This window comes from Kwoniella pini, chromosome 1, assembly GCF_000512605.2.
Source record: "Kwoniella pini CBS 10737 chromosome 1, complete sequence".
Lineage (NCBI taxonomy): Eukaryota > Fungi > Basidiomycota > Tremellomycetes > Tremellales > Cryptococcaceae > Kwoniella > Kwoniella pini.
Window position 1 is genome coordinate 905,930 of NC_091716.1, and position 26,597 is coordinate 932,526.

Genomic DNA, 26,597 nt, shown 5'->3' on the forward strand with positions numbered 1-26,597 from the left:
CAATTGTCAGTATTTAATTATAATCTCGTAAATTCGCGCTATGAATAGGACCGCTTTAACCGATCTACAACCAAAATAATAAATAAATAAATAGAATATGATCTATGGGTGAGTCATAATCACGTGGAAATGTTATTCCGAAGAAATCGTAAATCATTGCATTTCACTATTGTCTTGTTTTTATATTCAACCCTTTTGATCCTTAGAGTATATACAATACTCCCTATTCCCTCAGCCTTTCGATCCGACTTGAGTAGGGCGATCAAAATGAGTAGATCAATCATACGAGATGCTTTTCGAGTTACTCCTAATGCTCTCGCCGGACCGTCGCGAGTATCTTCCATTTCAAGGTATATCCCTATAACATTTCAAGATCCCTCGAAGCACTATCGACGTTATGCTACTGCACCTATCGTTGGCGGATCAGTTGAGCCAATACGTAGATCTCATCCTCATCAACATCCTGCATTCGAATCGCTTTCTACCGAATTGTCATCAAGTCAGCCTTGTTTCGGTGCAAGAGGTGATGAGATTGAACTTTTGACAAGTCCTCAAATGTTCTACGGGAGATTGCTAGAGATGATCAAACGAGCTAGAAGGAGAATATTAATTAGTAGCTTATATATCGGTACTGAAGAGAGTGAATTGGTAAGTTCTAATCCCACCATTTTTTTAGACGGTTGTGATATTCTGATGTGAACAATATTTATTGAATTTGTAGGTTGAAGCTATACGTCAAGCTATAAATTCAAATCCTCAACTAAGAGTTACTTTTATACTGGATTATCATCGATCAACACGTTTATCTCGCTCTAAGAACATATCAGATTTATCACCTTCAACAGCTCATATGCTATTACCACTTGTTGAGGCTTTTCCGGATCGATGTGAAGTTTGGTTATATCGTTCACCGAATCTACGTGGTTTGATGGAAAAGATAGTTCCTGAGAGGTATGATGAAGGATGGGGTACATGGCATGGAAAATGGTATGGTGTTGATGATGAAGTTTTAATTAGCGGGTAAGCGCTTTTCTTTCCTTTTTCTTTCGGGCATTATACCGCAGTAAAACAATTTGCGTTGCTTTTAGAAAAACAGCTAATTTGTATAATATTAGGGCAAATCTCGCTTCATCATATTTTACAAATAGACAAGATAGATATATTCACTTTAAATCAAATCCTTCCTTATTATCATACCTTACTTCACTAACTCGACTATTCACACAATATTCATATTTATTACATCATTCCCCACCAGCTCATATTTCACCTACACACACTGTACCTTTACCTAATCTCTCCCCTTCTCCCGAATCTGAATCAAAATCAATTCCTGTAAATATATCAAGAGCTTCGCTTATATGGCCAAGCGCATCTATACATCCAAGACGATTTTCTACTCATGCACTAGCAACTTTAACGGCATTCCAAAATTCATGGAAAGCATCCAATTCTAATAGGTCAAGAAGAGTTGATATAGATACTTGGTTTTGGCCTGTAATTCAATCTGGTGTATTAGGTATAAAAGAGGAAGAGAAAACTCTAATGAAAGTTTGGAATGCTGTTAAAAAGTCTTTCGATAATCACACTTCTAATTCTCAAGAAAAAATAGATGAGAAAATGCACGTGAGACCACAAGATGGTCAAGTGAAAATTGATTTAACATCTGGTTATTTTGGATTATATAAAGAATATAAAAAACAGGTACTTGATAGTCCAGCAAATGTGGATGTGATTGCCGCTAGTCCTAAGGTGAGCACCTAACCGTTTCATTCATTCTGATATACCTTCCGATGCTTTTCAATCTAAGCTGACTTTGCGGTTATTCTAGGCCAATGGCTTCTACGGATCAAAAGGGTTTTCTCGCTTAATTCCAGAAGGCTATACCCTGTTAGAAAGTAGATTTTATAAAGACGCCGTTCGAAGAGGACGTGATTGGACTGAAGAGAAAGCTGCTGGTATTAGATTAAAAGAATGGGAAAAACAGGGATGGACATATCATTCAAAAGGTAAGTTGTTTTTGTCTATCAATAGAATATGTTCGGCAGGTATCATGAGTTAATTGAAGATAATGTAGGAATTTGGATATCTCCTTCAAACTCAACTATACCCGGTAATACCAATTTAAACCCTAGTATAAATACAAACCCATTTGTCACTTTTATTGGATCATCAAACCTTTCAACTAGATCATTAAATTTAGATACAGAATTATCATTAGTATTGATAACTTCTTCTCCTACTTTAAGAAAATCTTTAGCTCAAGAAGTGAAAACTATTAATAAAGATTCAAAAGATGTTAATGATATCACTTTTAAAGCTGAAGATAGGAAAGTTAGTCTTTTAGCTAGAATTTTAGTTGCTTTAGGAGTTGAAGGGATGCTTTGATTTCTGTCTCTGAGGCTTTACTTCTTTTTATATATGCTCATTGAAAGTTTAGATACCCTGCATTGATAGGTTTTGATATTTTTGATATCCCATTTACATGATGATACCTAGCATATGATACATGATTATTATCAGTTTTATAACAATGCGGTATTGTATGCATTAAATTGCCACATTTGATATTTAATTGATATTCAGGGAAGATGATTCTAGATTATAACGGAATTAATTGCTGATATACTTAAAAGGGTTTGCGTCATAGTTGAAATTGAAGAAAAGAGGAGTAGTGGAGAGAGAAAGAAAGAGATAACCAACTAACACAGCACCGCAGGCAGGCCCCTCTTTGTCTCTTTGGTCAAAACAATTATCTTACCTTTTGAAGTGGTTTTCATTAATTCATAAAGTTAAAGATAAATAATCACATAATCACATAATCTAACTTATATTCGTTAACTTAGTCAAATATCAATTATTAAAACAAACAAAACAAAACAAAATGTCAGCACCACAAGAAAGTGTAGGTAATCAAGGTGTACCAGCACCTTCAACTTCTTCTACGATTGGAGGACCTGCTACAATTGTACCAGGATATACAATTCATGTTAATGGATTAGCAACAGAAACTACTGAAGATAAATTACATGATTTCTTTTCATTTTGTGGTAAATTAGTTTCAGTTAAAAAAATTGGAAATGAAGCAGATATTACTTTTGAAAAATTAAGTGCAATGAGAACAAGTTTGTAAGTTTTTAAATCTTTTATTTATGCAAAAATGATTTATATTTAACCAAGATTATAATATAATCATATAATGAATCGAGCTAATTCATGTTTAATTGAATTTTGTTTTTTAAAGGATGCTCAATGGTGGTACTGTAAGTTATTTATTTCCAAAAACCAATAATGGTTATTTGAAAATTCAAACTTATTATACCTTTATACTGACCTTTACCTCTAACCTTACAGCTTGATGGCGCTCACCTCGAAGTTACCTCTGCATCTGATGCTGAACCTAAAACAGCTTCTGTCCTTCCAACAGGAGCTTCCGGATCCACAGCTATTGGAGCTACTGAAGGTGGAATAAGCCAAGAAGATAAACCTAGAGTGAGTAAAGCAAATATTGTCCCTTGCATACCCCATGTTTCCTGTAAGGAATGATAGTTGATTCATCGATTTCGAATCAGGCTGCTATCGTTGCTGAATACCTTGCTCATGGATATGCTCTTGGTGACAACATCGTACAAAAAGCTATTGACATTGACAGTGAGTGATCGATCTATTCCTATAGTGAAAGATGAAGCGGCAGTATACTTTTGGGAGTTATCGCATTAGATGATGGAAATGCGGAGGTGGTGTCACCGTGTATTATTATACTTTATATATGACGATTTGCTGATCAGTATCCGCTTTACAGACAAACAAGGTATCTCAGCTCGATTCCTTTCATTCTTCAATTCTCTCGATTCAACAGTCGGAAACAAAGTCGTTGGCGAGAACAAGACTGTTACCGGCAAAATTAACGAAACTGCCGCTGCAGGAGTAGCTAAAGCAAGAGAAGTTGATCAACATAGAGGTTTCTCAGCTAAATTCCATGATTACTATTCTAAAGTATTCGGAACACCCCTTGGTCAAAAGTGAGTAAAAAACATCTTCTTCTGTTTTGACACTTTTCCTATTAAATTCCCATTCTATTCCAAACCAATTGATTGGGCCGTGTTGATAAGATGGAATTTCGCTAACTTTAGATACGGTGATAGAGTCGTACAATTCTACACTTCTACTCAAAAGCAAGTTTTAGATGTACATGAAGAAGCGAAGAGAATTGCCGTGAGTATGAGAATGTCGCACTATCATGTGCACTTAAGAAAGTTCGGAAATTAGTACTGATGAAGCTCTATATATATAGGACGAGAAGAAAGCAAATGCTCACCCTATCCCACCGGTAGCCTCTGTCGCTGATGAGCCTGGATCTGCTGTTGGAAACACCACTACTCAAGGTGGTGCTTTACCTACCGCTCCAGGAGCTGTAGCTCTTGGTCCTTAGGCTAAACGAGCATGAGTAGAATGATAGGAAGAGAGTGGGGAAATCAGTAATGGAAGCGGAAATAGTTATACCATGATCAGGATAGAGATACACACGTGAAGAGTATGCATGAAGTGGAAATTCGCATAAATCATGATTCGTTTTGAACAGATATTACAATTTGATACATGTCAGGTGATAACAAAATATACAAAATACAATAAATACGAAAAAATCTAGGCTATGAAAAGCCATATTTACCCCCGCAGTCCCAGAGTAGTCCTGATCGAGTTATCCTCATCCAATTTTTTATCTAAAGATAAAAAAAGATTTTTCTTCAAAAAAAAAGAAAAGAGGACGTCACCAAATTGCACTAAAGCCTTTATATATCGGGGTTGATTATATTTATCAACGCTTCTCTTTTATTTTATTCTAAGAGACTTCCTTCAAAAAAAGGAAACAACGATATAAGGCGACCCCACCATTCCCATACCAAGTCCTTCAAAAACCAACTTATACCCTCCACGCAAATACGCTTCTATGGGTTGTTTTTTCTTAAATAGAAAAAACAAAGTAGGAAAGGACGCATTTCTGGTCGGGAACAATTTTGAATGAATAATTTAATTTCCTAATGATCCGCTAAGATCGGTCAAACATTTTTTTATATATATATATAATATATAAAAAAAATGAAAGGGGGGTTAAAATTCCAGGACCTTGGCCCGCTCGTGAGATTTTTTAAAATGAAATTGATTAAAAACCTATAAATTATGAATATAATATATTTAAAAAAAAGAAAAGTCAATTAACAAGAATATAATTTGAAAAAAATTATAAGAGAAAATTAATAAAAAAAAAACTTACAAATAATCAATTCACTTTTGTACGTAACGAGCATTGTGACCTTGAAGCTATGAATCAAAAAATTTCAAAAGAAAAAGAAAACAAACAATCAATTGATGAACACCGATTTTCATATTTATGTATAAGTAGGGTTTTTTAGGAAATGAGAATACTTTTACACTCACCTGCGAGGGGTTTTTCACTTAAAAGGAAAGAAAAAAGAAAACAATAAAAAAGAGTTGAAAAATCAAAATCAACGTTATGAGTATTGATACCAGAAACCAAAAACCTCGATTAAACCACATGGCAAGAAAGGTCAAGACGGAAATATGCGGCGTTTTGAAGTTATTATCTATGACTTTGCCAAATTACGTAAGGGGTTGATTGATGGTATATCAAAAGGCCTCAGTGCTGCTTTGCGGCAAATATTCATCTTAATGAACAAAAGAATAAGAGAAACTGTGCTAGGTGAAAGCACAGTTAAGCATGAGTATAATCAGACTGCGTAAATCCGATAGGTACAAATCTTAAAAATATCTCAAGTCCTGTAGAAGAATGGAATTATCATAACTGGATATCGACTTTTTAACTGGAATTTGCCGCACTTATCGTAAAAAGACGCAGATCACTTTTAATGGCTCGTCATAAGGCACCGATCACATATCCAATGATAAACAAGCTTCAAATAGACGTTTGAAGTATTTTCAAAGATTTGTTATATGTCTGAGAATAACATTGAATGAAGGTAAGGAATGGGATCTTGGAGATATATATCGAACAACTAGATCCGATGTTCATGCATATATATTCATATGTAATCAAATACGACATACTCCTTTGTCAACTCCTCTTATATCTATAAATTCTTTTTTTTTATAAGAATTTAAAAGTAAAAGATCTTTCTATATTTGAACCAAAGTACTTAATTCGAATTTTCAATATGTTAACTCTTAAATCTATTCTTGCTTTTTCCTTCGTAACATCTTCAGCTTTAGCTCATTTCACACTTGATTATCCTGTAAGTTCGGGCCAATCGCACTGAATGTTAATCTATAATTATGCTTTGAGGGTATCCGCTAATAGAATCATTGAATGTATCACAGACTTCGAGAGGATTTGATGATGACAATGAGCCTCAAGTACGTACAAGATTGTGTCTCAAGTTAAATATGTATGACATATGGCTAACATACTCGTAATAATAGTATTGTGGTGGTTTTCCTAATGTAGCTTCAACTAGACAACCTTTCCCATTAGGTCAAGGACCAAGTAAGTATTCTTATCGCTTTTTACATCATTCATAAATGAATAAATACTCATTTGAAAAAATCATCTTAGTTCACATTGACTCTCATCATAATTTGGCAACAGTTGTAGCTTTCATTTCTACATCTTCTAATCCAACTTCATTTGACGATTTCAATACTACTTCTAATGGAACTTCTATTCCTCTTGCTTCATCAATTTTCCAAGTGAAAGAAGGTGATTCATGCTTTAATGTTAATTTAGGTAATTTAGGTGTTGGTTTGATAAATGGAAGTCAAGTTACTCTTCAAGTTCAATATGATGGAGTAAGTATGCTATTCCTATATTATCATCAATTTATTATTTCATTTCATTGTATACGATTATTCGAAAATAATGATGGATACTTGTTAAATTGGTTTAAAAGATGCTGATTCTCCATTTAATAGGGTGATGGAAATCTATATCAATGTACAGATTTAATTTTAATTGAAGGATATTCAGTTCCTTCAAATGAAACTTGTACAAATGACGCATCGTTATCAAGCACTACTTCGTCTAGTATTTCTGGAGCTTCTTCGACAACTGCAAGTTCAACTTCAACTTCTTCGCCTTCTGCATCAGCCTCATCCTCAAGCGGTTCTACTAGTGGTTCAATGGCTAGAAGAGAAGTAGTAGGAATGGGTTTGATAGGGGTTTTATCTGGGATTACTGGAATGGTTTTACTTTAGAAGCGGTCAAATTACTATCCCAAATATCTTGGGGGCTTCCTTTATTGATCTACAAGCAATTTGTCGGGAAACTTTAGATGAATCTGTTAGATATAGATAATCATATGATTCAATGTATATTCAAATCTAAACATGAACGTCGAGATATGTCGTTTTAGTATCCAGACATCTGAGATTCATAAGCTGTACTAGTTGTCTTCTCAATAGAGCTGACGAATAACGTATCACATGACACATATAATTTTAATTCTAAATTTACCTTGATCTCAAATAAATTTTGGATAGTTAGCATATGCTTAAAGTCTCTTACAAGGAACGTGCCTTCTTCGGCAGGATTGATTCTTGGGAACGTTCATATTTTGGACAAGTACCATGAATTCTTCCAACTGAAATCGATCATTGTTTAAGAGTGGAACCGTCTTCTATAAATAGATATCCATTGTTAATATTAATCAATAGAGATATCTTGGCAATAAGATCTGGAAGGAATGTGGTATCACCTCTTGGAGCCCGATAAAAAATCAATATCGAAATCATGGAATGAATATCAAGCTACTCCACACAAACGTGCGCTAAAGATCACATGTCATAAAAAGCATATGTTCAACCTAAATCAAGCATTCTTGCTTTTCTATTTATAGATTTCATTGAATTAATTTCGAAAAGCATGTGGAATTTATGATATATCACTGACTCCGTAGCTCGTATGAATTTGAAGTTGAAAGTAAAATGACATTTTGACTCTTTGGCCCATTCCTCACTGAATTCAGCCCGGCTGATCCCTTTCCAAAGCTAAAGAGAAAAGGCCGGAATACAATATTCGGTAATTGCATAATCATATATTATCAGGGTAAAAGAATTACATAGGAACGTGCAAAAAGTCTTGTGCAGAAAGCAAGCATGAAAAAATGAGTTGAGATATAGACGATAAATTATCGCGCACGTTCGTGATGATAATTATTATTATCTTGTAGATCTTTAATATTACGGTGCCTTGATATTCTATTTTTAGAAACTTTCGCCAAGAACGTTTCTTTAATTTTGATTGTATATACCAATTAGAAATTATCTTTCAAATATTTGATCCACTATAGATGATATTCAACGAAAGCAAATCTAGATTACATGCATGGTGTGTACTTTCAGGATATCAATCCAAATAACGAGATAATTTTCTTTTCGTATTATTGGATTCCCGGAATTTGTCTTCACCGTAGATTAATTTTGGCTTATATAATTAGGACTACTTTCATTATTCGAATCTTCTTTTGTTTTTTTCTTCAGACTTGAATATTCATACTCATTATACAAATAAATATTGAAAAAAAACCTTTCTACTAATAGGTAGAAAGTATTTTAAATTTTCATCAAAATGTCTCACCAATTCGACGTCGAAAAATCTCGTGCAGATGCAGTTGTATCTGCTGGAGAAAGAAGAAGAGCAGCTTTAGCTGAAGTTGATGAAGCTAAATTCTCTTGGTTCCATGCTAAAGCATGTATAGTTGCTGGTAAATTACCTATTCTTTAATCAAATCTGGAAAAAAAAAGAAACTGATTTTTAAGATTTTTTTGGATTTTATTAGGTGTTGGATTCTTCACTGATGCTTACGATATTTTCTCTATATCTATTGCTGCCACTATGATTGGTTATGTATATCACGCTGGTGGTGCCAATACCGCAAATCAAGATTTGGGTATAAAAGTAGCTCATTCTATTGGTACTTTCTTTGGTCAATTACTCTTTGGTTTCTTAGCAGATCATGTTGGTAGAAAGAGAATGTACGGTATTGAATTGGTAAGTTTATTGTCAAAATAGGTTGGAGTCCCCAGCTGATAATGACTATCACATTTCAGATGATCATCATTGTTGGTACTCTTGGACAAGCTGTTGCTGGTCATGCTGCTGGTGTCAGTATTTACGGTGTCCTTATCATGTGGCGATTTATCATGGGGTAAGTCCTATTAAACAGACGTACCTTTTTTTCCAAAGCTGATCATATCCAACACTGTAGTATGGGTATCGGTGGTGATTACCCACTTTCCGCTGTCATTACCTCTGAATTCGCTGCTAGAAGAATTAGAGGTCGAATGATGACCGCAGTATTCGCTTCCCAAGGGTGGGGTAACTGTAAGTATTATTTCTGCGGGATCATATGCAACTGAGAACATCGTGAATTAGTGGGCTAATTTGATTAAATGGCCAACTCATAGTCGCTTCTGCCATCGTCTCTATCGTTTGCATCACTGCCTTCAAGCATCAAATCCAACATCAACCCATTGCCAATTTGAAGGCTGTGGATCAAGTTTGGAGATTAATCATCGGTATTGGATGTGTTCCAGCTGTCGTTGCTCTTTACTTCAGATTAACAATCCCGGAAACTCCTCGATACACCATGGATGTCGAGAGAAATATCAAACAAGCTTCTCAAGACGTTGACACTTACTTAACATCCGGTACTTATGTCAATGATCCTATCAACAACAACGAAAGAGCCGAATTACCTAAAGCTTCTTGGGCTGATTTCGGTAGACATTTCGGACAATGGAAAAATGGAAAAGTTTTACTTGGTACTGCTTGGTCATGGTTCGCTCTTGATATCGCTTTTTACGGTCTTGGTTTAAATTCTTCAACTATTCTTACAACTATCGGATTTGGATCAGCAACAAATTTAGCTACAAAACAACTTAACATTTATCAAACATTACATAATGTTGCAGTTGGAAATATAATTTTAGCAGTTGGTGGATTAATTCCAGGATATTATTTCTCATTCTTTTTAATTGATTCATGGGGTAGAAAACCAATTCAATTAATGGGTTTCTCAGTTTTAACAGTTTTATTCGTTATAATGGGTTTCGGATATGATAAAATCTTATCAACAGGTTCAGGTAAAAAAGCATTTGTTTTCTTATATTGTATGGCAAATTTCTTTCAAAATTTTGGACCAAATACAACAACATTTGTTATTCCAGGTGAAGCTTTCCCTACAAGATATAGATCAACTGCACATGGAATTTCAGCTGCTTCAGGTAAATTAGGTGCAATTGTTGCTCAAGTTGGTTTTTCAAGAATGATTAATATTGGTGGTAAAAATAAATTTTTAAAACATATTTTAGAAATTTTCGCTTTTTTCATGTTAACTGGTATTTTCTCAACTTTACTTTTACCTGAAACTAAAGGTAGAACACTTGAAGATCTTTCACAAGAATCTCAAGATCATTTCGTAAAGGATTCCGATCTCAATAACAATGGTATCAATAAAACTTCTGGAAATGGTTCAACAGCTTCTGAAGAAGATACTAGAGCTCATGAAATCTAGATTAATTCCTTTCTCCAAAAGACTTTCTTATATAAACATATTTAGCCTTCCTTGACATCTCTTAATATATAAAATCCCCATTGCTCGATCTGTTACGTAGTATATAGCTATAAGTTTAAAGCGACAATGACCTATGATTTTTAGACATCGGATGCATCCTGTAAAAGCACTTCACTACAAATTGCGAGATGCCTAACTTGACCATAATAAGGTGTATCAGTTGCGGACAAGTCGACTGCTGTGGAGACATCTGATGATACTGCAATTTGCATCTCATTGTCAATTATCACTCGCAGTCTGAAGATTAGTGTTGGCTCCTTTTGAGTGGAATCCAACATGACTGAAATATCCCTCTTCATTTCCCCCTTCAACATAGTTCTGCCTTGGGAATCTCTAGTGGGAGAAGTACTTAGGCGAGCAGGGATGCTCGGGTTTCTCGACTGCTCCGATTTTTGCAACCCTTCCCACCTTTTGAGTACTTCACCTGACATCGCGTTATGGTAGGAAGTTTCATCAACCTTGCGTTCCTTTGGTCCAGGGAGAACGATGGACACTCCACTGCATAATGATGAACTCAGCTAATCGTTATCAATATCATCTGAATAATGATGACTTGCCTATGTGTACCGTGAGCTAATTTGCCATCGAGATGTTTCTTTGCATTGTTGACTACATCCTCAAATTTAGAGAAATCATCTCGGTGCTCCGTGAGTGATAGTTTAGCGATGCTAGAAGAGACTGATTCATCTGCACTGTTAAGTCCAGTGTGTTGGTGCGAGTCGTTTGAAGGCATCTTGAAAAAATTATTGCTCAGAATATTCTGGTTCTATGATATTTGTTCAAGTGGTGGCAAATATATGTAGATATGAATGAAAGCGTTGGAAGTACCATTTGGATCGACTAACCGTAGTATTTTATCCCCATATCAGGGTACTGGCGGATTCCATAAGAAAATGCAATGGATGAGGTCGGAGGGACACGCTATAAAGGATGTATGACGCCGAGAGAAGTACTGTGAAAGCGCATGAAAGGTTTTCATACTACTGTAAAAGCAGACTTAGATGGCTCAAGGGATTGTGCCACTGAAGGCGAAAAGGATAACCATCGTAATATGACGCCAGGATTTCAATATGATTTTCCTCAGATTTCCAAGTGATGATATGGCAATACATAATTATGAATCAACCTTGACAGTACTGATGAATGTCATGTAGGTACATTCATGAGCAGTTAAATGAATCTCCATCTCGGAAATGCGAAGATTAGATAAATCGGATTTGACCGGGAATTCATAGAACCATAACTAACGTAACAACACGTCAGACAATAATATCTAAAACCTGGAATCTCGCTAAATAATTAAAATGACATCAATCGTCTATTTGCCTTCTTAACGGAATATTTTCCTTTTTTCGTGTCAATCAATATTATAGCAAGCCCTAATAAGTAGTCAATTTTCACTTTCGTTTTAACATTACTGATCCTGAATTCGTTCGGATCATCATTGCAGAAGATCTATCTCTCTTTCGTATACCGATCACACTGCTCGACAGGTTCGACGAATTTTACCCTTCCTACTTCAAACTTGATCATCAGTACCGACATCCCATCACATCCCTGTGGACCGATCGGCCTCATAGTGCGTCATGGTAAAATACACATATACTCACTTAGACGAGTTCTTCGTGCTTTCACAATGGATAGAGGATGTGAGTTTGATAGTTCGGATCATACTCGTACTGCTTTGCACGATGAGTCCGGTAGCGAAGTCAATCTGAGCTGACTTTAATATTGGTTGCAAGGTCAAAGGTCCATTCGGTCTTCGTCCTCCTCCAGGAGATTGGGCATCATTCAAAGCTCGAATACAAGGTAAGCTATAGACAAGATCTGAATTCGAACTCACACATCTAATGCAATATTAATAGCTCTCAACGACGCTTGTCCACCTGGAGAAAGTGTCAAAGTTATATATGCTGCAAGACACGGACAAGGTGAACTCAATACACTGCTTCTACTTTATAGGCGGCTTGATGCTAATTACTGGTTCTTATAGCGGAACACAATGCTTTGGCGGATAAATATGGAGAAGGGGTAGGTCTATCTTTAGTCAATTGCTCATGATCTTGTTTGACACTGATTGTACATGTCTAAATAGGCTCAAATCAAGTATCCTACTTTAGATCCAGATCTTACAACTTTAGGTAGATCACAAGCATTCGAAACTCGTTTAGCACTTCAAAGGGAAATTAAAAGAGGAATGCCAGTACCATCAAAATGGTTTGTTAGTCCTTTTAAAAGAGCAGGAGAAACATGTGGTATAGAATGGGGTTTTATGTTTTCCGATGAATATGAAATTGATGGTGGTAATTATAATGGTGGAAAAGGTCATGGAGTTAATGCAACAGTTATTGAAGTGAGTTTTTGATATTTTTTCCTTCAAAAAAAAAGGAGGCCGCCGAATCTAATTGTTTATTATCAATAAAAGAATATAAGAGAACACCTTCATGTACATGTTTGTGATAAACGATGTTCAATTTCTCAACTTAAATCTCAATTTACTTCATTTAATTATTCAAAAGATATGATAGATGAAGATTTAATTTGGCAACCTATTGAAATTAGAGATAGAGAGACTGAAGAAGAATTAGTAGCTAGAAGAGGTGAAGGTATAAGGGAAATTTTAGAAAAGAGTCAAGGAGATACTTGTACGTCAATCGTTGATTAGAATACAATCAATAAAATAAGCAAGTCAAAGCTGATTTAGATTGTTTTGACAAGATATAAGTATAACAGCTCATTCAGGTACATTAAGAGGTATATATAAATCATTAAATGTCATACCTAGAAAATTGGTAGTTGGGGAGATGAACATACTTGTCATCAGAGTCAAGGAGCTTCAGGAATCATAGTATATATTGCATTTGTGAGATCAGAATCGCATATCGTGTTTCATGCCTCCTTCACACGTTTCATATGTTTCCAGACCAATCATCAGTATCGCGATTTCATTCATGGACTATCGAACGAGTATGTCCTGTTGTAAAATAATGACAGACAAGTCACATGCATATATACATATACAATGGAATGATATAAAATAATATGGCGGTACTGTGTGCAGTCACTTCATATGATGAATTGACAGCCTTCATCTTAAACCAATACATACATGACTACAACCGTAGGCATCACGAACGCTTAGTTACTTATCCCAGTTTGGCTTTTGAAATTTTCTCAAATACATACATAACCCTTCCTGCACCACCACTATCAGCGATTCTCTTCAGATCGTGCTTTTTCTTCCTGCTCATTCCCAAGCAATCTTCGTATTCTTCTGAACTATTTCTCTTGCTGCCAGATCGAGATTTGGCTTTTTCCACCGATTTCCTCTTGCTGGGAATTTCGACTGTCGAATCATCGGAATCCGACCTCGCCTTGTCGACATCCCCTTTGTCTTCATCATCCTCTTCGTCGGCGGAATCTAAGACTTTATCCACGGGATCTCGATTTTCAATCTCGGTCTCTTGGATTACCTTTCTCTTCTTTCTGACAACGTCATCGCCCCGGTCTTTGCCCGTCTTACTTGCACTCTTGCCGTGCACCACTTCGTCTGTTTGGGCGACAGCTGCTCCCTTGGCGTCTTCATCTGAATCCCAAGCTGAGTAAAGCATATTGTAAAGCAGAGTATCTCCGACATTCCGGAAGGAATAATGGTCGTAGCTGTCGAAATGAGACCATTTCTTGAGAGCTTTCAGCTTTTGTTGTTGTTCCGCGGCGGCCTGCGGAGGAGCAATAATAAGCCAACATGGCTTGAATATCTTGGAAAGATCGACTGACCTTTTGTATCATCTTAGCAGTCTACAATCATGGTCCTCCGTTAGTTCAGGTCTCAGCGCCAAGAGGTAAATCCACTTACAGGCTTAGGGTCATACTGAGCAGCATTGACAAACCCTTTCCTGCGCTCTTCATCATCATCGTCACCCTCATCTCCTAGAACTGTGCTATTTTCTTCGCTGCCGATGTCAGCTAGTTTGTGGGACTCATTACAGTCGCATCCCAGTAGATCGTCTGGATTCGGCCGATCAGCTCTTATCCCGTAAAGCACTGTTGGCAACTCACGAGTCTGACAGCCATCGGTTTTGAGATTGAGCGTAAATATATCCCTCAGCTCGGCATGAGAGAAGGCTGGTCGAGATAGTCAGCACTGGACTTTCAGTCAATAGGACCAACACGAAAAAGGACCTACAGTCTTTGCTCTCTTTAGAGGTCTCTCCCTGCTCCATCATCTGATCCGATAACCCCATCTTGGTGATCTGCCGTTGATAGACCTTCTCGTCGATAGCATTGGTGGTGAGTAGTCTATAGATATACACTGGTTTCTTCTGACCATCACTGAGAAGGAGGTACATAAGCTAAGGCACGTTCGCATTACGCGTAGGTATGGAGAGCTTACCGATGGATTCTAGCCATGGCTTGGAGGTCGGTGGACGGGTTCCTATGCAGCGTATTAGCTGACAAAGATCATTCATCGAAGGCTGACATACCAATCACTATCGAATAGGAATAGTCGCGATCCGCTAAGATCCATATCAGCGTGATACTTGTCTTTCAAGGTAGACCTGCCTACCCGATTAGGTTTAATCCAACTCCACCAGCTTTCGAGCTAAGTAGGAAAACAAAACTTTCTTCCCTTCTTACGTCCCTATTGAACGTGTCGACCAGATCTTGTCGCTGTTTTTGTGGGGTACTTCCGTCGAGTCTCAAGAAAGGGTACTTTCTGATTTTGAGCATATCTTGGATGAGGTTAAGCGTGGAGGTCCAGTTAGAAACCACTACAACCTTTTCTCGCGTTTCTTCGTAGATGGAGTGAAGCATCTTATCGAGCAGAAGCATTTTACCTAATGTCATGACAGCCGGGATCAGCTTGTGATTCGACCGCTAAGGTGGAGTCGTAACATACCACTAGTCGTCACATCATTCACGTTGGTGTCGAGAGGAATGGCAGACTTGGCTTCGCTGTAAGCTGAGCCAAGCTCGTTCAATGAACTATTGTCCTCGTCCCTCTTTCGAAGGAGCTGTACATTATACGTTAGACTACTGATAGGATATAGAGGTAGCAAGGCTCACCATCGGTGAATTTGAGATCTTGCGCAGCATGTCGACTGAAGTGATATTTAGCTTCTTGACGTCCGGAAGGGAGATATACACTCACTCAGACCTAGCGACTGCTGTCCTCGTCCCCCAAGGAACCCTGAGGTTATCGACGGATTAAGGATCTTTGCGAATACCGACAATTGAAGTATTGATGGAGCGACAAATAACACGTATTCATCTATAGCCACAGAATGAGCACAATATTAGGAACAGCAACTCACGCTTTGGGGGTAAGAAATTCTCCATAACATCCGCGGTTCTACGCAAAACAAACTCCCTCGAAAGTTTGTTCAACTGTGGCCTCATCGATCAGTATCTACGCGTCAGATCATAAGCGATGGAAGGATCTACCTCAGCAGCTTTCTCTTCGCCGGCCTCCACTACTTTAGCGCTCGCACCGACAGCTCGCCCTGCCACAATGGGTCTTTCATATTGCTTGTTAAACGCCCTGTATTGACCCAGGAGTCCAGGACAGGTGAAATCGACCTATACGCCTGATTCAGCCGTCACCGTCAAGCTGTCTAGAGCAAGCTCACCATTGCCCAGTATTCAGCTAAATCGTTCTGGATTGGAGTTCCGGATAAGACTGTACATGAAGTATCAGAAGTATCAGCATCCTGAGCCCACTGGACTACTGAGACACGTAGGTAAAACAGAGGGAGACTGACTAATTCTTCTCTCGGTTTTAAGCAGGTTGAGAGCCTGAGTAGTCTTGTTGTCCTTCGTCTTCAGACGTTGACCTTCATCGCACACGACTAAGCCAATAGGCGGAATGCACGAGACTAGGTCTTTGCTATTGGAACATTCAAGGGTAAGCTATTATCTCTCATGCGGAAGCTACGCGACTCACATCTCTTTCCTGAGCTAAGTGCGAGAATACCAGATATCAAAGAATCAGTAAAGGTGTTAGCTATCTATATGTTGCGAATTAGGTCTTGGCTTACCCTCTCGTAACCGATAATCAAAACTTGCTGACTCTTATTGTTGACCTGAGGCGAGGTCAGCGCGAGTCGAACTTTCACGTACGAGAAGACTTACAAAGTTTGACACTCTCCAATCTGTCCCGTCCGCAACAAGCACATTGATCCTTTTATCTGTCTTATTGGAAGTCCTGTTGCTGGCATAAGCATGTGTATCAGATAAATTGCAGCCAGGGACCTACCATTTCCTAAATTCTTTCCTCCAATTCTCCACCAGAGTGACCGGGCACACAATCAGCACTTTCTGAATTCTACGGAGACCTATTAGCAAACTGTTGAGCCAAACCATGAAGGGAAGCGCACTCACGTTGAGCTTTTATTGTAGAATGGAGATTGAACTAAGTTGATATGTCAGCGTGACTTCTACCTACAGTGACCTCGAGGACTGACATAGAAGAGTATGTATCAACGTGATTGTCTGTAGTGTTTTACCGAGACCCATGTCATCCGCAAGGATACACCCTTCAGCTTCTGCGGCGGTATAACCCAATACACATCGATATAAGAACTGGATCCTTAGATTAGCCAGTCGCGTTCAGCCTGGCAGTGGTATTGCGCTCACTTTGACTCCTTCTTTCTGGTGTTCTCGTAGTAAAGATCCTAATATCGGGTCGACGACCACATCGACAACGTCTAATTCTCTATGATCCCGCAAGTATGAGCGAAGCATATTTGACTAGCAAATGGAAGAATACTTACGGATCCTTTTTCCTCCACATCTTCATTAGGTGCTCAGGGGGTCTAGGCATGACAATAGCCCCTTCCGCATGTGGGTTGTGCAACGCTCCGCCCCATTGTAACCTTTCTTTACTACTTTTCTCGCCTAAGACAATCTTTGAGCCTTTGGCGCTGGATTTTGTCGCCGAAGGAGCGTAAAATGACTTGGCCGGTATAGGTTTCGATAAGGGTGTCACTGGGTCCGGTTTATAGGAAAGAGGTACGCCTTCCGGGGCCGAAGTCAATCCTTCAGAAGATGTTCTACCTGGGATATAACCAGCAACTGGCTTAGGTGCATGAGTCTGGGTGGGTGCTTTAAAAGGTTTGGCGAAGGTCGCGGGACGATAAGCGGTAGGACCGAGCTTGCCCGTCGCCTTTGGTTTGTTGAGAATACCAGTCCCTGCCTTGAACCTTTTGATACCTGTATGTCAGCCCGGTTTCATACTGTAATCTCAAGGAAGGCATTGGCAGAGGTCTCAATTAGCTCAACTCACTCTTGGATGTCTACTTCTCTCTCTATCAGCACGTCAAATCCACCTATCTTCCATTCCTGATCTTCACCAAGCTCTCGACCACCTGTACCTGTTGTTCCTTTGCTGCAGGACGACATTTGACCGACATTAGCGAATATTAGGACGCTCTTAGAAGGGATATCTCACCAGGCTCCTTCCTCATCGATCATTGTCATCTTTTGGCCTTCCAGCTTGATAAAGGCATCTCCATCCCATGTCTCTGTCAACGCCGATCAAATCAGCCCTGGTCCTCGATGACTGTTCAGAAGATAAAACTTGGCGAGATAATTTCGCTGACTTACTATGCTGTATGACCAGATGACTTCACGTCAGCACGATCTGTCCCGTTCCTCTGAATCATAACCCACCTTTTTCTGTTGCGGTTTCCTCCTACGTTGTGTGAGGTATCAGCTGGGTAGTAGGAACGGTAGAAATGTACTAGCTGACTCACCACTGTACAGCGAAATACTGAGCATACTGTCCAGGCTTGACCACATGATACACATTCCTTCCACTCATTCCAACAGTAGTTTCAACTCTTGGGGCATCAATAGCTCTTTCCTTGCCTTTACTTGAGGGTCTGGAAGAAACAGAATGAGGAGTGAGCGGGATAGGTCGCGGTGTAGGTAAGACACTCATATCTACATCGTCATCATCATTGTCCTCGAGATCAGAATTTGAACCTTCTGAGCAAGAATCTGGTATATGATCAGCCTGAGTAGGAACAGAATCGATGATTGCAGCTAAACCCCTTTTCTTGGAGGGTCCAGCTGAGGGGGAATATGTCATCGCGACTTGAGTATCTTCTTCCCTCAGTCGTTTCGAGTATGAGGTATAAAAGCAAAGGTTAAAAAGCAATTCAATTGATGGTGGCCAACATTACATTTTATTTTGATCATTCCGCGCCTGTCTTTACGCGTTGAAATAAAGGTGACATCAACCAAGCGGTTATCACCGCCAATTTCACCTCAATAGACGTATATGATATTTCTCAGAAAATTGATTGTTCTACACGTGCATGCATAGTTTTCTGAGAAAACTTTCCGATACGGCAAATGAGGTTAAGGATGATTCCGGATTTTCAGGGTTGAAGCAGCTGTTAGTCACTGGGGACTCCATTATTTTGATTATTTCCCGATGATTTAGAGGATGCAGATCGATCGATGATGTTGATAAATTCAAAGTTTAGTATGGGAGTTTCGGCGGGCATAATGACCCCGTGTGATAGGGGATTTGCCGAAGAGGTTTATGCAATGACGAAGCATAAACATTTTGAGGAATGGCGATGATGTTCAACTATTATAGGTGGAATTAATACTTAACACGTCACTAATATATTTCGTGTGAACATTTGTTCAGAATCGAATCAATCCAATTGAATCACTAAGTGATTATCAGAGCTCGATTAATTTCGGATCACATTTAAAGTTACACCTTCTCTCAACCAATCGGCTGGAATCATATTCATTTGTTAATTCAGCTATTCAACTGTAACTAGGCTCGATCAGTAATCTATAGTTTCACCTTTATCGTCACGCGAATTCAGATACTAGTCACTGGGAATCCTTATAGATAGTCTGCATCAAAAGGATCGATTACTTACTATATCATCGCTTGCTCAATATCGATAGCGACTTCCAAATATCCATCTTTTAGTCATCTGTCAAACGTCTAGAAGTCATTCAAGATGTCATCAAAACCTTCACCCTCAACAATCTTATTAACCCCTCCAGACTCTTCTCCAGGATCACCGTCGAAGACACAAAGCTCTCCTCAATATTTCCCACCTACACCTTCAGATTCTGAATCAGGAGGAGGGGAATCTAGAAGAATATCACCCGTTAACTTACCTACTAAAACAAATACATATACAGAATCACTTTTATCTTTGACTGATAATGTAACTTCCACAATCACCTCATCAATTTATTCGTTAGGTGGTGGACCTTTAATATCTATAGCTAAATTGGCAATTCTATCAATGATGAATTCTCAAATTAATTATGGTCAATTAACAATTATAACGCCTCAAGGAGAATCTCATACTTTCCCGCAAAATTCAGGACGAGGAGAAGAAGAAGAAGAAGAAGAAGAAAGTGTCACTATACGTGTTTTGAAAGATAGTTTTTGGTTAAGATTAGTTGCTCAAGGTGATTTAGGTTTTGCCGAAGCTTATATGATGGGTGAATGTGAAGTAGATGATTTAGTAAGGGTTTTTAAAGTGAGTAGGTGATGTAAAGAATAAAGACTTACAGCAGAATCAATGAATCTGTCAAATGAAATGCTAACTTTGATATTCTTTTATAGATATTCATCAAATCTTCATCACAATCAACTCATATTTCAGGTGTTCGTACAATACCTTCACGTATATTTTCACTTATAACATCTTTAACTAATTCAAGATTCGCAAATACAATAACAAATTCCATTAATAACATTTCTGCACATTATGATTTATCAAATGGAATGTTTAGTTCATTTTTAAGTAAAGATATGACTTATTCTTGTGCTATTTATCCTGAACTTGATAAAGATCTTTATGATGGAAAGGAAAATCAAAGAAAACAAGGAAAAATTATTGATATTTATGAAAGAGATGGTAAAGATGAATTAGAAGAAGCTCAACTTGCTAAACTCAGGTAAGTTTTTAACCTTTATCAAGAGAGGGTTTTTCCAAGAAAAATGTTAATTTTGAAAATAGGCATATAATAAAAAAAGCAAATATCAAACCTGGACATAGAGTTTTAGAAATTGGTTCAGGTTGGGGAAGTATGGCTATTGAAGTGAGTTTTAACCCGCCCTTCCTTGTTGGCACAGAAGTCTGTGCAAAAGGGGTGTGAGTTAAATATAATCATTGGAATGATGTAGGCTGTAAAAATGACAAATTGTACGGTCGATACAATTACTCTTTCGGCACAACAAAAAGCTTTAGTAGAAGAAAGGATAAAAGCTGCAGGATTAGCAGGTAGAATAAGAGTTTGGTTAATGGATTATCGAAAGTAAGTATTACCTTTGATAGGATATCCAAAACTTTTAGTAATTATATGTTTAATTTATGGAACGTTACTGAAAGGATTGATCAATTTCTAGATTACCTGAATCTTGGAAAGGTACTTTTGATAGAGTAGTTTCCATTGAAATGTTAGAAGCAGTAGGAAAAGAATTTATACCAGGTTATTTCAATGTATTAAATGAAATGTTAAATGATGAAGGTGTAGCTTGTATTCAAGTTATAACTATTCCTGAATCTAGATTTGAAAAATGTAAGTGAATCCAATATTTAATATTTTTCTCTTTTTTTTTTTAGTACAAGAAGAAAAAAGATCATATACTGATAAATAATGTCAATAGATCAACAAGAAGTTGATTTTATTAGAAAATGGATTTTCCCAGGTGGTTTTTTACCTACAGTTACATATGTTATTGAATCAGCTACAAAAGGTTCTAAAAATAAATTAGTTTTAGATAGTATATCAAATATTGGAGTGAGTTTTTTTGTCTCTTTTCTTTTTTAATATCATTTTTGGTTTCAATTTTTTGCTGATTATGATTATGATTTTTTTAAAATTTTTAACTTTTCAGCCTCATTATGCAAGAACATTAAGAGAATGGAGATATCGTTTTATATCTAATTTTGAAAATCAAATTGTTACTTCTTTATTAAATGAACATCCTGAAATGAATCAAGAGGATATTCAAGTTTTTAAAAATAAATGGATTTGTAAGTTCAATCTACCTACCTAACCTCTAGCTATTCAATTTATTTATTAGCTGATAAATTATTATTATTTTTTTTTCTAATGAAAAGACTATTTTGCATATTGTGAAATTGGATTTTCAGAACGTGTTTTAGGTGATCATATTTTTACTTTTGTAAGAGAAGGTTATTCAGGATATGGATGTTCTTCTTTTGAATAATTTAATTTAGTGAGAAATTGGACAGTATCAAAATATATAGAATTTAGAAAGGATTCATTCTGGGTCTTTCTTTTGAGAAATCGTTCGTTGTTAAGAGTAAAATAAGGATGTAGTTGGGAATATAAGTAAATGTGATTTAAAATGCAATTTTACTGCTCTTCTTGATAATTCTCGATTTGAGGAAATGTTTTCTATTTTCAAGACGAGATACGAGGAAAATGCATGAGCGATAGTTTACATCTTAAAATATACAACAAGGTAAAAGTACAAAATCGTTATATATTCTATGACAAGTCAACATCGATCACGATCCTTTCTCGACTCTTGGAAGCGAAGAAAGCTCACACCAGATACAACTGTTTCATCTCTTCATTTACCATTAATCATTCACCTTTTCCTGAATAAAGCTTTCTTAGCTTGTTTTCTATCTGCCAGTAAACCTGATTCTTCAAGATGCATTCTAGCTAATTTCAAATGGTAAGGTTGTAATGGTCCATCAGGATGAGCTGAATGAGACTGTAAATCTTTGGCTATTTTCTTACGCAATCAGTTCACCTCTTCTGACCACAATCCCTCATTATGTGGAAATCGTAAAAAACACTCAACTGACCAAGTTCAATCACATCAGCAACGAAAATCTTTGCCATACCAGCTACTACCATTGAAATTTGTGGTGAAGCATGTTGATCATATAATTCTCGATTCAACTAGTTAGTACAATGAATCGTCAGTATATTAGCTTTGCTGATAATTACAAAACCAAGAAGAAAAAGTGTTGATGAAGTAGACTAACCCTTTTGATCGCATTTTTATTCAGAGCGACAGTAGAAAAAGTATCAAATCTTTTAGCTTGTTCATTATCTAATTGATCTCTTAAAAGACTATTTCCCTTTTATCAACAAAAGGATTGTAATACGAATTTTGAAAATAATAATTTAATATACTTACAAAGTTTCAGCTCTTCTTTTTTTACCTTTTAAATCAATTTCTTGACCTCTTTTACGTTCTTTTTCTCTTTCTAATTTTAATCTAGCATTTTCACTTAAATCTTTTTCTGATTTTCTGTTATTATTGTTATTATTATTTCGTCCAGTTCCAACAACGGCTTGATCTTGTTCATTTTCTTGATCTTGATCATTTTCCTGATGCTCATCATGATCTTCTTCATCTTCTTCTTCATCATAATCTTCATTTAAACGCCTTTTAGCTCTTGGCATAGCTATCAAATCATTTTCATCTACATCATCTTCTTCGTCTAATAAAACTCTATCTAATCTTCTTTTTTTACCTATTTTCTTATTAGGTGAAGAGGTTGTTGAAGGTGCTGGTGAAGCTCTAGCAGAAGAAGGTAGGGCTAAATGTGACATAATGCGATAGGCGTTATGACCATCCGGTATAGTAAACTGAAAGAAATAATAGATGAAAACAAGATACGTTTAGGTTTCAATGACAACAATAAGTGGAGGAAGGAGCGGAATCAAATTTCGAACGAAGTTGAAACCAACCTAGTTACTGTTTACGCTTGAGGACTTCTTAAACGTCTTGACTATTGTTGAAATGTTGTAAGACATCACAATATTCAGATCCAATCATTGAGTGAGCGTCATCACTGGCACAATTATCATTCGAGCTCAACATCACGGAGCGGTGGAAACAATGAACTGTCTTGCCGGTCCATCTCGATCTTCTGTGTTCCGTCATAACCCCATTGGACCACAAATTCAGATAAAAGCTCCAGCTATCTCAATTAGAAATTTCTCTTCACCTTCTTCAACTCGAATACGGCATGGTTCAACCAATCACCCTTTTAATAATCGAGAAATTGCTAGACAATCTTTAAAATCACAACATTATCGGACAATAGGAATCAGATCATTCTCTATACTTCCTGCCTCACTTAATCCAGAATTACCTCAAGTTACAGAAGAAATTTTAAATAATGTATCAACTACAGATGAACAATTAACTTCTGTTTCAACATTTTTCGATTTTATAGTTCATCCACTTTCAGATCAATTAATATCTATACCTCATCCTTTTGGATATGGAACATCAATTATAATTTTAACTTTAATAATTAGATCAATATTTACATTACCAATTTCATTATGGCAAAGAAAACGTTCTTTACGTTTTAAAAATTTTGTTCAACCAGAATTAAAAATTATAAATGAAAAATTAGCAAAATCAATTATGATTGAAAGTAAGAAAAGAAATTTAGGATATGAAGAATATACATTAGAATTAAGAAGACAAGTAAGTTTGGTTTAGTTTTTTTTTTCAAAAAAAAATATCATATTGATTTTGGAACTTCCTTTTTTTAAAAACAAAAGGTAGAAAAAGCTCAAAAAAATTTAAATAAAAAATATAAAACAAATCCAATAATAACAACATATTCACCTTTATTTGTACATATACCTATATTTGTTACTTTATCTTTAACAATTAGAAGAACTTTAGAAATTTCAAATTCACCTTTTTTTAATGAAAATTTTTTATGGTTAGAAAAATTAGGTGAAATTGATCCTTATTGTATTTTACCTTTAATTGGATCTTGTTTAGCATTTGGTAATGCAGAATTAATTGGTAGAAAACCAAAATCAATTAAACAAATAAATGAAGTATCCATTGAAAACGACTTAAATTCCCCACAAAGTCAAATTCAATCTCGATCATCAACACCACCACCACCGAGAACAACAGAGGAAATACCCAAACCATCTCCTTTATTTTCTAATAAACCTAATTCTTCATTGTCAGTAAAATCAAATAATAGTAGAAGAAAATTAAATACAAGTTCTATTAAATTTGGTGTTTTACAACAAATTCAACGTGAGAAACGTAAAGATACTGATCCTTTAGTTGAAGTTAAAAAGAATCCAAATCAACGTTGGAGTCCTGCAAGACAACAAGAAATAAGAAGAGGATTTATGGCTTCAGTACTTAGATTTAGTGCTGTTGGATTTGGTTTAATAGCTAGTCAAATGCCTGCTGTAAGTTGTTATTTATCATTCTCAATTCTCTCCCGACTTCAAGAACTGATGATTTTATATTCTCGATGATAGGGAGTTACGCTATACTGGGTCACTTCCATTGGATTTTCGTTTGTTCAAAATTTGATATTGAGTTGGTATCCGCAAGTTAAAGCTGAGAGGGAAAGTGCAAAGAAATTAGCTGCCCTCGATACTAAGTCAACCATATAAATGGATCACCTTGATCAGCACGTGAATATAATAAACCTATAATACGGGCGGACAAGAAATCAAGTGTGATGCAAGTGAGAAGGATAGGGAAAGAAGTCATACAGCGTAATTGGATTTATGAAGATATGGATTAGGCATAACATCATAGAAAGCACAAACACCCAACTCATTGTACTGTAATTGTAATGATGTATCTCTAGCATATGACATGATTCAGGAAGATAGAGGCTGTCATACGCGAGATCATTCACGACTTACGCGCACTGGCTGTCAACTTTAACATTGCAATTGCGCAAACGCTCATATTTGCTTTTCACACATTCATGCTATTCATTTGTTATTTGTTTGCTTGCGATATGCTACATTGAGTTTTAATCCTATAAAAATGTTTTTCACCAATAATGACGCCAATTTTTCCTATAATTCAAAATTACTTTTCATCTTCACCCATTAATTCACTTTGTTCTTTATGTCCTCTCCATTTAGGTAATCCATCTTTTACATCAACACATCTTCTTTCATAAAATATATGACATTGTGCACGTAATTCAGAAGGGAAACCTTGTTGTTTTCTTGCACCTTTTCCACTATCTCCTTCTGATCCATGACTTCCTTTTTTCTCGTTATTATTATCATCATTATCTTTATTTTTATCATCTTCTTTTGCTTGTTTTACTTCTTTATGAGTTCTTGTCCATTCAAAAGAAGGTGGAAATGCCATTATCATATTTCTACCTTCATCCATTAAAGGTGATCCACATGCTCTACATGAAACTTTTCTAGGTAAAGGTGTTGGAGTTGAAGATAAAGGATGTACCTGTCCATGTGCTGATAAAAATCCAATCCATTTAGGATCTGCATCTGAATCTAAACGTACATTCTTTTTATGAAAAATTACTGAATGTTGATATGGTGCTCCTATAATACATTGAATCATGAGCAACAATAGATGGGAATATGAAACTCCACTCACCATGTAATCTTTGACAATCTTCGCAATGACATATTTTGGAATTCGAAGGATCTTCATTATATACAAATGCGACTAATATGTCAAAAGAGGTTTTAGCGAAAATCTTCCTTACATCATCAACTCTGAATCAGCTTACCCTTTCCACACCAACAACTTTCTCTCCATTTAGTTTCCCATCCATCTTTATCAGCACCTACGCTGAAAGGGGGTTGTTTTAACCATTCCTCATCTTCGTGATTGTCTTCGTTTTTATCTTCTTCTTTACTTTCACTATCTCTTGAAGCTTCTGATGCTTTAGTTGAAGCTTTTGAATGATCATGATCTGATCTAATCCTTTTAGTAGGAGGTCGAACTGTGTTAGAAACGTCGTTATCTGACATGATTGTGGATTGATATACTTTCAATTGAGTTTGTATGAGCAAGAAATGGACTGTTCAGGCTACATTGAATACATTGCAAGATCTATATATATATCTCTATATATATATATAATATGATTAATCGATCGAATATTGCCTTTGCGATTGAAATCTTATCGTTGACGTCAAGATATAATTAATCAGGAATAGATCGAAGTGAGTATCATC

At 36.6% G+C, this 26,597-nt stretch overlaps 11 protein-coding genes across 11 annotated transcripts; 7 read left to right on the plus strand and 4 right to left on the minus strand.

The window, feature by feature from the left end:
- Positions 1-267: 267 nt before the first annotated feature.
- I206_100354 (uncharacterized protein) lies at positions 268-2,388 on the plus strand (the record flags this gene model as incomplete). Its single annotated transcript, XM_070202180.1, has 5 exons — positions 268-648; positions 722-1,020; positions 1,116-1,752; positions 1,832-2,009; positions 2,078-2,388. The coding sequence occupies 5 exons, from the start codon at positions 268-270 to the stop codon at positions 2,386-2,388; spliced, it is 1,806 nt and encodes a 601-aa protein (XP_070058281.1).
- Positions 2,389-2,884: 496 nt separating this feature from the next.
- Positions 2,885-4,432, plus strand: I206_100355 (uncharacterized protein; the record flags this gene model as incomplete). Its single annotated transcript, XM_019152745.1, has 7 exons — positions 2,885-3,129; positions 3,245-3,263; positions 3,355-3,492; positions 3,573-3,651; positions 3,803-4,022; positions 4,146-4,215; positions 4,295-4,432. The coding sequence occupies 7 exons, from the start codon at positions 2,885-2,887 to the stop codon at positions 4,430-4,432; spliced, it is 909 nt and encodes a 302-aa protein (XP_019014883.1).
- A 1,762-nt stretch (positions 4,433-6,194) lies between these two features.
- Positions 6,195-7,230, plus strand: I206_100356 (uncharacterized protein; the record flags this gene model as incomplete). The annotated part of the gene is made up of 5 exons (XM_019152744.1): positions 6,195-6,272; positions 6,358-6,393; positions 6,460-6,523; positions 6,593-6,825; positions 6,949-7,230. 5 exons carry the CDS (start codon positions 6,195-6,197, stop codon positions 7,228-7,230), a joined length of 693 nt encoding a protein of 230 aa, XP_019014882.1.
- A 1,372-nt stretch (positions 7,231-8,602) lies between these two features.
- Positions 8,603-10,550, plus strand: I206_100357 (phosphate:H+ symporter; the record flags this gene model as incomplete). Its single annotated transcript, XM_019152743.1, has 5 exons — positions 8,603-8,738; positions 8,814-9,025; positions 9,085-9,182; positions 9,243-9,358; positions 9,442-10,550. 5 exons carry the CDS (start codon positions 8,603-8,605, stop codon positions 10,548-10,550), a joined length of 1,671 nt encoding a protein of 556 aa, XP_019014881.1.
- Positions 10,551-10,690: 140 nt separating this feature from the next.
- I206_100358 (uncharacterized protein) lies at positions 10,691-11,343 on the minus strand (the record flags this gene model as incomplete). The annotated part of the gene is made up of 2 exons (XM_019152742.1): positions 10,691-11,103; positions 11,178-11,343. 2 exons carry the CDS (start codon positions 11,341-11,343, stop codon positions 10,691-10,693), a joined length of 579 nt encoding a protein of 192 aa, XP_019014880.1.
- An 853-nt stretch (positions 11,344-12,196) lies between these two features.
- Positions 12,197-13,459, plus strand: I206_100359 (uncharacterized protein; the record flags this gene model as incomplete). Its single annotated transcript, XM_019152741.1, has 7 exons — positions 12,197-12,259; positions 12,353-12,419; positions 12,476-12,541; positions 12,604-12,641; positions 12,706-12,963; positions 13,036-13,255; positions 13,329-13,459. 7 exons carry the CDS (start codon positions 12,197-12,199, stop codon positions 13,457-13,459), a joined length of 843 nt encoding a protein of 280 aa, XP_019014879.1.
- Positions 13,460-13,756: 297 nt separating this feature from the next.
- Positions 13,757-18,702, minus strand: I206_100360 (uncharacterized protein; the record flags this gene model as incomplete). Its single annotated transcript, XM_070202181.1, has 27 exons — positions 13,757-14,329; positions 14,388-14,408; positions 14,467-14,618; positions 14,670-14,735; positions 14,797-14,942; positions 15,004-15,045; positions 15,095-15,127; positions 15,178-15,448; positions 15,511-15,625; positions 15,678-15,712; positions 15,763-15,882; positions 15,926-15,998; positions 16,056-16,190; positions 16,241-16,290; positions 16,373-16,497; positions 16,555-16,568; positions 16,649-16,693; positions 16,743-16,815; positions 16,867-16,935; positions 16,992-17,022; positions 17,075-17,192; positions 17,247-17,325; positions 17,384-17,812; positions 17,896-17,997; positions 18,061-18,131; positions 18,282-18,303; positions 18,365-18,702. The coding sequence occupies 27 exons, from the start codon at positions 18,700-18,702 to the stop codon at positions 13,757-13,759; spliced, it is 3,348 nt and encodes a 1,115-aa protein (XP_070058282.1).
- An 898-nt stretch (positions 18,703-19,600) lies between these two features.
- On the plus strand, positions 19,601-21,834 carry I206_100361 (uncharacterized protein; the record flags this gene model as incomplete). The annotated part of the gene is made up of 8 exons (XM_019152739.1): positions 19,601-20,134; positions 20,221-20,555; positions 20,618-20,699; positions 20,785-20,915; positions 21,007-21,179; positions 21,268-21,401; positions 21,499-21,637; positions 21,725-21,834. 8 exons carry the CDS (start codon positions 19,601-19,603, stop codon positions 21,832-21,834), a joined length of 1,638 nt encoding a protein of 545 aa, XP_019014877.1.
- Positions 21,835-22,221: 387 nt separating this feature from the next.
- I206_100362 (uncharacterized protein) lies at positions 22,222-23,201 on the minus strand (the record flags this gene model as incomplete). Its single annotated transcript, XM_019152738.1, has 4 exons — positions 22,222-22,364; positions 22,445-22,541; positions 22,628-22,715; positions 22,783-23,201. 4 exons carry the CDS (start codon positions 23,199-23,201, stop codon positions 22,222-22,224), a joined length of 747 nt encoding a protein of 248 aa, XP_019014876.1.
- A 289-nt stretch (positions 23,202-23,490) lies between these two features.
- On the plus strand, positions 23,491-25,037 carry I206_100363 (uncharacterized protein; the record flags this gene model as incomplete). The annotated part of the gene is made up of 3 exons (XM_019152737.1): positions 23,491-24,090; positions 24,168-24,827; positions 24,900-25,037. 3 exons carry the CDS (start codon positions 23,491-23,493, stop codon positions 25,035-25,037), a joined length of 1,398 nt encoding a protein of 465 aa, XP_019014875.1.
- A 430-nt stretch (positions 25,038-25,467) lies between these two features.
- On the minus strand, positions 25,468-26,390 carry I206_100364 (uncharacterized protein; the record flags this gene model as incomplete). The annotated part of the gene is made up of 3 exons (XM_019152736.1): positions 25,468-25,955; positions 26,011-26,082; positions 26,147-26,390. The coding sequence occupies 3 exons, from the start codon at positions 26,388-26,390 to the stop codon at positions 25,468-25,470; spliced, it is 804 nt and encodes a 267-aa protein (XP_019014874.1).
- Positions 26,391-26,597: the final 207 nt, after the last annotated feature.